Source organism: Trichechus manatus, unplaced genomic scaffold (assembly GCF_000243295.1).
Source record: "Trichechus manatus latirostris isolate Lorelei unplaced genomic scaffold, TriManLat1.0 scaffold00189, whole genome shotgun sequence".
NCBI lineage: Eukaryota > Metazoa > Chordata > Mammalia > Sirenia > Trichechidae > Trichechus > Trichechus manatus.
The window spans coordinates 3,034,968-3,045,439 of NW_004444125.1; the positions used below are offsets into that span (position 1 = coordinate 3,034,968).

The window sequence follows — 10,472 nt, forward strand, 5'->3', positions numbered from 1 at the left end:
CCTGTCTATCCTATGGTGATTGATACTAGAATAACCCTACCCTCTTGGAAAGACTTCTATCCCTAGCCCATAAGAATAAAGCTTTAGTTAGACATTCCGACCTCAACCAAGAAATCGTTTCAATATAGCATAATAACTCTAATATGGTAGGAGTGGGTGATTTCCATATAAAACCTCAGATTTCTAGTCTTTATCTATATGGGGTTCTTTTATTACATCATACTATCTCTCTTTTTAAGAAGGCCTGGTGGCACAATGGTTAAGCGCTTAGCTGCTAACCGAAAGGTCAATGGTTTGTTTGAATCCACCAGCTGCTCCATGGGAGAAGAGAGCTGGTGATCTGCTCCGTAAAGGTTACAGTCTAGGAAACCCTAAGGGGCAGTTCTACTCTGTTATATAGGGTCGCTACGAATCAGAATCAACTTGATGGCACACAACAACAACATCTCTCTTTTAATACATTTAAACAGATAAATTTGAAACATTCAAATTAATGGAAAAAATGTGATTTCTTATAATCAAAACAATTTACAGTTTGCAAACATGACAATTTATAATTATGTCTGAAAAACATGATATGGTTGAGCTACAAAAAAATACGTATCAAGACACGTACCTTTCTCTCCCTTCTTTTCTAGATCGCATAATCTGATTAATTTCCAATGCTGTGAGCTTCTTTGCCACACGATATTGCCAGGTATAAAATGCTTCTTTTGAAGCTGCTATCACATGGGTTTTGGTCATTGCAACAAATAATGGCACTATTAAAAAGAACATGAAGACAATTAAGTAACAGTTACACAAAATCACAGAATGTTTGTGCTACAAAGGACCTCAGTGATCACTGACTCCAATCTCTCATTTTACAGACAATATACTCACACATAGTCTCAAAAGACTCACAGTCTCTGAAATAAGAAAAGAATCAAGAGCTGATCGGATCATTCACAAAATTTAACTCAAAATGGATTACAGACCTAAATGTGAAAGCTAGAACTCTTCTATAAAACTTTCGAAAGAAAACTTAAGAGAAAATCTTTGTGAACTTGGGTTAGGTGTGGTTTCTTATATATGACACCAAAAGTACAAGTGAAAAAAGAAAACATAAACTGGACTTCATCAAAATTAAAAACATCTGTGCTTCAAAGGACACCACCAAAAATGTGAAAACACAACCCACAGAATGGGAGAAAATATTTGCAAATTATATATCTGATAAAGGACTGAATGTAGAATAGAAAAAGAACTCTTATTAACTCAATAATAAAAAGACAAATAACCCAATTAAAAATGGGCAAAGGAGATATACCAATAAGCCATCTGCCAATAAGCACATAAAAAGATGTTCAACATCATTAGCCATCAGGGAAATTCAAATTAAAACCACAATGAGTTACTACTTCACACTTATTAGGATAGCTAAAATTAAAAAGATGGACAATAATAAGTGTTGGGGAGGATATGTAAAAATCAGAACCCTCATACATTGCTGATGGAAATGTAAACTAGTACAGCCTTTTGGAAAGCATTTTGTCAATTCCTCAAAATGTTAAATATAGATAACCATATGGCCTAGCAATTATGCTCATACGTCCACACAAAAACTCATACATAAGTGTTTATACTGGCATTATTTATAATAGCCAAAAAGTAGACACAACCCAAACGTCCATCAACTGATAAATGAAAAATAAAAATGTGATATATCTATGTGACAGAACATTATTCGGCCATGTAAGGAATGAAGTATACATTACAACATGGATAAACGTTGAAAACACGCTAAGTGAGAGAAGAAAGATACAAAAGACCATATATTTTATGATACCATTTATAGGAAAAGTTCAGAACAGACAAATCTATAGAGATAGAAAGATTATTAGTTGCCTGGAGCTGGAAGTGGGGACAGGGGAGTGACTGCTAATGGGTACAGGGTTTCTTTGTGGCAGACAAAAATGTTTTAAAGTTAGATTGTGGTGATGGTTGCACAACCCAGTGAATATATTTTTAAAAAAGTGAATTGTGAATTGCATGGTATATGAATTATATCTCAATAAAACTGTTTGAAAAAAAAAAAGCTTGTAGGTTTTTATTTCAATTCCAAGCTTAACTCTACTGCAAAAATTAAGAAATCCAGAATAATATAGCAAAATGTATATTTAATCTTTTAATGTGTTGAAGTGCATAGTTTTCTCCAAAGTAGGTATATGACTAAAGAAGAAAATGAGGTGTGAATTATTCTTTTTGGTTTTCTTTATAAACAGAATTCGTGACAGCTTTCATGCCTTATACTCCTTCCTCCTAGAACAGATTTGCTTTCTTTTGATTATAAATTTTTTGACTAATTGAAATCTGCCATAAAAAGAAGCAGGTTATGAACACTAAGTGTTTCCTTAGTAGGACTTTAAAGGCAAAAGATCTAATATCTATTCATTTTCATTCTAGTCTTAATAAATTTCAAAGTATTTTTAGTTCTATATTTTAGTATTTCCCAGAATCCTGTACAAGGTGGGCACGCCACATATATGGAAGTATTTCATCCTTAAAGACCATAAATAATGATTTATAAAATATCTTGCACTCACTAGTTACTACTTTCCCATACTAACTATACAATTACCAAGATTAACTACATTTTTGATATAAATGTTTAACAGCAAGAATATAATAAGAAAGAGAATAGAAAGCATCAATACTTAGACAACGTTCTGTGATTATAACAGATGCCACCACCTGTAGGCCTGAAGGCATGAGGGAAACCAAGAGGACAGAGTCGCATAGAAGAGGCTGTACTGAGAGGAATAGTGACCTCCCATTACATTAAAAAACACACACACACACAACCAGCATCAATTCCACAGGGAAGGGGCCAGAGAAATAAATAACCCCACTCTCCTCTTTCTAATCTCTTGATGGACTTGCTCACTGGCCAATCAAAAGCCATGGGAATGGAATGAAGCAGGGTGAAGAAGGATGGTTGGGTTTGGAGGGACAAATGGAAAATACCTGGGATAAGATAAGGAAGTATAAGATGTAAGATTCTCTTAATCAAGTCAGTTAGCCTTTTGTGGGTCCTTACAACGAGGTACATCTTCAGTAAAATAAATCTGATGATAAACACTTTATAGAATAATTATGAAATTTAAATAATAGGATGAATGAGAAAATGTTGGGTAATTATAATTACAAAACTTTAGAAAATGCTACCACTTGATTTTTAAATATTTAAAAGTAAACTATTTCAAATAGAATATAAAAAGTAAAGTACACTGTAAGTGGAGATTGAGTTAACCCTAATAAGAAAAATATCTATATACATTGTTTTTGAACTGTTAATGATTTATCGAGAGCAAGTAAAATTTAGTCAATGACATTTTAGCAGAATTAAAAAGAAAACAAAATACAATGCCACAGAATAAAATGTAGAAATCAGTGGTCTAATTGCAAAACTGCTCAAAAATTGACACAGAAAGTTCAACAATAACAAAGTTTCAAAACATGAAATAGATCTTAACACTTCTTGTATCACAGGCTGGGTCATGCGTGGAACGCCCTTTGGCCCACCACTAAGTCGCTAAGCTTTATCGGTGTCTCCAATGCCCTGACTTCCCACTTTCTACTGAACACATCCAGACGGGTGGCCCACAAGAACTTCAAGTGCAACACGTCTACCCCAACCTCCTTTCCTGGAACCCTCTCACTTCTGAAATCATCTCCTCCAAAAAAAGAAAAATGTTCCTTTCTTCTATAAAAAAAAGAAAGAAAAAACCCATTGCCATTGAGTCCTTTCCATTCCCTATCAAAGTAAGTGGTACTACCATTTAACAGTCATTTACATGCAAAGCCTGGGGTCATTCTAGATCCCACCCAAAAAGTTTGCCCCCATATGTAATAAAGTCACAAGGTCTATTATTTCTACTTTCTTACTATCTCTTGACTTTCCCACCTCTCCTTCTCCTCACCACTACCACTGCTGCTTGGTTCAGGCCTTTCTCATTTCTCACCTAGAATACTGCAACCTCCCCCACCCCACCACCCTGGTCTCCTTTCCTCTGATCTCATATGTGTTATATTTCCACCTTTAGAAAATTCTCCCAAGTTCCTTCCTAATTTAGGAATATATACTTCTAAACAAATAACTTTTCTTTATCTGTTCATTTCTTAGAGAACATTTCATTGTTCCCCTATTGTGTGCTGGGCACTGGGCTAATTACTTCACATACATTAATCCAAACACCCTTTTATGAAGTAGATAGTCTCATCAAATCCATCTTACAGATTAAGAAATGAAGAATTAGAGAAATAAAATAACTAACTTACCCAAGGTCACAAAACACAGAATAAGCAATATAAAATTAAGCACACATACAAAATAAAAAATTTTAAAAACTCCTTCATAAAGGTTCATTTTAGTACCTGTTTTCTAAATTTATAATTTTGAAATTGTAAAACTTAATTTTTCCACTCATAAGTATCATGCAAAGTAATCATTAATATAGTCAAAATAAAGGAATGGTGTTAATAGAAGCTATCATTTATGGAGTTTTTGCCACAGTCCAAATAAAGGACATTTAAAGCAGTAAGAGACTTTAGAAACTAAACAAAGAATAAGAAACTAATCTAATGGTATGATGTCACTTTAGTAGATGAACAACTCAGGGATCCAAATTCAAAAATGATTATATGCTGGACAACTCAGTACAATTGAATCATATTCAAAAAATTTATTTTTCATTACAATAAGGAAGATTTTTCTATTCAAAACGTGTACCATTACTGAACTCCGGAGGGAGCTAGGAGCCCTTCCTTTGGGGAACAATTCACAGAAAGCCAGTCCTGGAGAACAGCAGCAAAGCCTAGGAGAACGCTCAGCTGGATGGTTAACGCACCCGGCCCAGGTTTTGCTCATCTTTCTCTGAGCCTGTCCTCACTAAATCAAAAAACATTTGCTAAATATTTAGTAAATACTACCATCAGTACTCTGATGCTGGTAACTATTATGCCCTTAGCATAATTCTGAAGTAAGCTCACAAACCTTAACTGCTTTCTAATAAAATAATATTTTTCCTAAGCATCTAAAACCATTTATCTAATCAATGTTTACCTGCAATTATAAATTATATTCATGCTCTTTTCTTTTTGAAACATCCTAAATAATCACAAGGGTTTTTCATTAGCCTGACTAAAACAAAATTAAAATGTTAGTGGGTCAACATTTTAAGTCTGAGAGTCAGACTTCTCAGAATCAAATCCCAGGCCAACCTACTTGCTAATTCTGTGGTCTTGGACAAATTACTTATTCTCTCAGAATCTCAGTTGACTTACTCTAATTTGAATATAATAACAATAACAACCTTATACAGCTGTTTTGAGAAACTAAAAAACATAATAAATATAAAGCATAACATAGTGCCTGGCATATAATAATGATAGCGAATACATATATATATATTTTAATATATACCAGGTACTGTCCTAAACACATTACATATATTAACTACAACCAGCCTATGAGGCAGGCACTATTATTACCCTCACTAAGAAACTGAGGCACAGAGTGGTTAAATAACTTGCCCGAGTTGCATAGCTAGAAAGTGGTGGAGCCGGACACAAATGCAGTCAAATCTGGCTCCAGAATCTGTACTCTTAATCAACCATGGTACACTGTCCTATTAATACTTAGTAAGTGTTAGGTGTGGTTGACACTGTTGTTTTTACTTTTATCATTAACATAGGTTTTTACAATAAAACCATATACAATCCTCTAGTCATTTCTAAAAGCAAAAAACTCTTGATTTTTTGGTTTAATACAAACATATCTGAAATATATGTTCTTTTGAATTCATATGGTAGTCAATTCAGCAAATCCACAGGGTAGATGATCCTATCTATATAAATTATGATAGATCTTTACTAAAGATCCATCCCACCCAGACTAAGCTTCTAGGAAAAAACTAGAAGATCACTGTCCAAAACAATAGTGCAAAAAAAAGTTCAAAATTATTTCCTTTTAAGAGAAACTAAAAAAGAAAAATATCACCTCAAATAAATTTTAACAGCTGGAATGTTTTAGGAAAAGAATACAAGCAGGATAAAATTTAAAAATCTCATGCCCTTCTCAACTATTCAATATTTTGGGGGAAAAATCTATAACTAGAAAGACTATTAGGAAAAAATTAAAAACAAAATAATTATGCTTCCATTAATTGAAATTTGTAACATTAATAGATAGTAGTTATGAGCCAAGCAAGGACGTAAAATAATTTAAAATAATTTAGGAACTGATGTATAAGTAAAACCTGCTTGTAATACTTGAATGCCGAGGCCTGAAATAAATGCCCTACAGCTATCCTCTGCCTTATCTACTTATTCATTTCCCAGCCTTTCAAAGAACTGGCAAACTGAAATTGCACTGAAATGTCTTCATCAGAATAACTTTCTTTGGGATCTGTGGAAAACTTAGTGCATGTATCATTCGAAAGCTGCCTACAGCGCTACTGCCAAAATGACTGCAGCACAGGCAACCTGGAAATTTCCAGCCATTTTTCATGTTTTCATTTCTCTGCAAATGCTGTTTACTCTCCTTAAAAATGCTACCCGAAGAAATACTTATCTTTCAAAACTCAGCTCAAAAGAAATCTTCTCTAAGTAGAAGTAATAGTCATCATTAATTTTTTATCAGCCCTGGTGCCCAGTATAGAACCTGGAACAGTATAGAACCTGAATATTTATTCATGATTTGTTAAATTATCGTTTTCTATTTACGTGATAGAAAATAAACATTTTCCATGCATTCAACAAATGTTTAGGTATTAGATAGTCTTAGGCAGTGGGAATACAGAAATGAATTAGACACAGACACTGCTTTAAGAAGCTCAAAATCTAGTGGGGAAGACAGACAAGAAAAATTAATAGTCACAGTGCAGAGAAAGAAGTACACCAATAGGAGTATACCAAAGGTATTATGAGGGCTCAAAGGAAGAACACTAAAACAGGGTGCCTAACTCCTATGTGTACAGTACAATGGGGTTCTACAAACTGAACTTCCTATAATGATACATAGAGTTCTTTTAAACGTTCCCACAGAGACTGTCAGGATGAAAAGTAAAACAAAACAAAAATAATACTTTCCAGGACAATATGTCACAATAATTTTTTTTTTGTTTTAGCCTGTGGTCCTTATGAAAATTTGGCATACAAATTTAAAAAAGGAATTTTACAGGATATGTAGAAACAAAAACATTGAGTCTTGAGCTGTGTTTACAGCAGACCAATGAAAGACCTATTTGTTAAAATCTCAACCAGTGAGACTGCAAAAAATAAAAAATTGTCACGACTCAAGAATACAAATAATCATATCCTCAAGTTTTTGCCATTTTATGAAGGTGAAGAATTTACATCTATTTTGTTAAAAAACAGACTACCTGTAATAAAAGAGCCTAAACCTATCATCATTATGATTCTGTTAAAACTTTGATATTAAAAGAAAAAACATACCCTAAAGATTGACAAAATTTAGTTTTGAGATTAAGGACTGTTATGTTTCAATAAATAGAACAAATTCATGTAATGTTAAGATAAAAATCAAATATAAAACCACAGGAATCAACTTATTTCAATTATTTATAAGATTCCATAATAATTTTAAGCTATACTTTTTACTAAGGAACACTAACATATGTAAATATGCATGGAAGGGTATACATATGTACCGAAGCATATAAGCATACTTTGTAATATCAATTAAAAATAGATGAACATAAGTATGAAGTTGAAGAGTTTCATTATAGAAAAGTGAATGAGTTACCGAGACCATAGACATAAGAGTAAAAAGTCTGAGTCCAGTAAGTATTTCTCACTTTGCTCATATTGCCCAAAGAGCTTAGCAAAATGAAAACACTTAGAAGGTAGGCGCTAAAATTTGACTAAGATTGAGTTTTTAATATGAAAAATTAAAAAAAAAAAAAAAGACTGGTTCTCGGGTTCAAGAAATAGTTAAGTGGGACTTCAACTTTTTAAATCTAATAATTTTTCGAACACTTTATCCATTAAACTACCATATGCTTTAAGAGAAAACCATTACTTTTGGAAGTTACAGTGAAACAGCAACAAAATATTTATTAATGATTTTTTACAGAATACTTAGATTAAGATTTGGAACTTTTCAAAGGTTACTTTCATAGCTATCAAATAAAGGGAACGGTGACTCTAAAGTAACCAAGTGTGTCCTGAAAATACAAAGTCAGGAATTTTTTAAAGCTGTCCTTACTAACAGACTGATTTCATTAGAAAATCTGGAAAGGTCAGACTCACTTTTACAAGCCGCTCAAGCGTTTTTATGGATGAGAGGTATTTACGAGTACTTTATTAATAAAAAAAAGTGGCTCAAAGGCAAAAAATTATTTCTATAATTCTCAGTTTACTGCATACTAACCATTGCATTGCACATCTATTCGTGTACAATTATATTTTCCATTTAAACAAAAAGATGGCAGTATAGCAATTATGAAATTATTGTGAATTCTAGATAAAGTGATCTTAAAATTTATTGTCAAAATCAGGACACTTACGAGAGTTAAAGGGGACATTATTATAATTCCATCACAGCAACAGGCATAAACTGATATCAGATCTAGCAAACAAGAAAGTATGGTCATCCTTGTTTTAGAGAATATTGTTCTGATTAATAATACCATTGTGAAGTTTTTAAATTAATGTTACAAATAAAACCTGACTAGAGAGGGAATAAACATTAACATTTCCTTACCAATATCAATGTATTTGGGATCCAAAGGAGTGCCAATAGAATTACAAAGAACAAGCACAAACTGCAAACGAATAAAACAAAGAGTATCAGCACCCCTGCTCATGGGCAATACAGGAAATAAAGCTTAACATATATCATGCTTATCCCATTTTTGAGTATCACTGACTGGGAAATTGATAAAAATTATTAGGTGGAAAGAATAACAAAAACAAAGATAATCCAGAGCATTAAAAATAAAGAAAGGTAAATGAAAATTAAACCAAGGCTGATTTCTCAATATAATGGAACACTGGAGTTTTTAAGAGAGCACTTAAGAAACTCAAGTACACTGCCACTTTTCATTATTTACACTTTCGAAATTCCAGATGAGCTATAATCTCAAAATTCATTACTATCCTATAATTGGCTGTGTAAGAGCTAACTTAATTTGTTACCGTTGCACCAAATGTTTCCATCTCGTTCTCCTCCTTTGAAGCAATGTATAAATAACATAAGAAATTGAGAAAAAAAAAATCTGTTAATTGAGAAAAGACACACTCCAACCCAGTGAAAAATGACTTACAATGCCCATTAGTTAACACAAATAATTATCAATGATTAGTATTAGGAAAAATAATCAAGCATAATGCATGCTTTACATCATAATATTCTAAAGTGATAATCTCATCCTTCTTAGTATTAGTCACGCTTTCTGTATCTTGTACTAAGAACACTATTTTACTTAGATGTTTTCCTGACTAGAATTAACAATTTCAAATAAACCAATTCTCTATGCACTATTTACATATAAATATAGACTTTGTCTCTCAAGTAAAAGTTGTTTATTTCATAAATATAATAATAATGTCTATCTAAATTTTATCTAAATGATAAAAATTATTTTCCGTATTTCAGCTAAATAACTGATTGGCTCATAAAATAAACAATATCAATCATGAGTACTATGCTCCTTTAAAAAATCATCTATATGAGACCATACAGTCAACATACTCTAATGCAAAGAGCAGGAAGGGAAACTAGATTAATGGAAATGGAACAACCAGAATGGAAATAATGAGAATGTTGTCATATTATGAAAAATGTAACCAATGTCAATGAACAATATGTATAGAAATTGTTAAATGGGAACCTAACTTGCCGTGTAAATGTTCACCAAAAACACAGTATTACTTAAAAATTAACTCTTTTCATATTTATCAAAGTTATATATGCCCATGGTTCAATGACTCAAAGAGTTCTGCAAGATTTCTTAAAAACAGCAGTCCCCCCTAACTTTCCATTTCCTGCTCCCTAGAGAAAAATATTTTCAGATCATTTAACTCATCCTTTTGATATTAACTTCCACAAATCTAAGTAACATGTGCATAGCTCTACTTCTTGGGTGGTTTTTTTTGTTTGTTTGTTTGTTTTGTTTTCTTAAGTTGGGGACATTATCTATTAACTGCCCACTATGAAAGTATTTAGATGTCTTTCACTCTCCCTTCTCCAGCCCCCACCACACAAGAGCAAACTTCCATCCTTGCATCTTTTCACTCAACGTAATCTCGTTAGATAAATATTTAGAGTTTCATGTGTATATTATAAAGTTTTGTTAAAAAAAATTCACTGTTCACAATGGAGTACTATGCAACAAGAAAGAACAATGAATCTGTGAAGCATCTCATAACATGGATGAAACTGGAGGACATTATGCTGAGTGAAATAA

General features: G+C 32.6%; 1 protein-coding gene across 1 annotated transcript in view; it reads right to left on the minus strand.

The window, feature by feature from the left end:
- WDR35 (WD repeat domain 35) overlaps nucleotides 1–10,472 on the minus strand; it is a 64,683-nt gene that overhangs the window by 33,284 nt on the left and 20,927 nt on the right. The window contains exons 11-12 of the mRNA XM_004387584.2: nucleotides 8,768–8,828; nucleotides 617–761 (exon numbers count right to left, since the gene is read on the minus strand). Of these exons, the coding sequence (XP_004387641.1) occupies nucleotides 617–761; nucleotides 8,768–8,828 (206 nt within the window). The remainder of the gene's footprint in view (nucleotides 1–616; nucleotides 762–8,767; nucleotides 8,829–10,472) is intronic.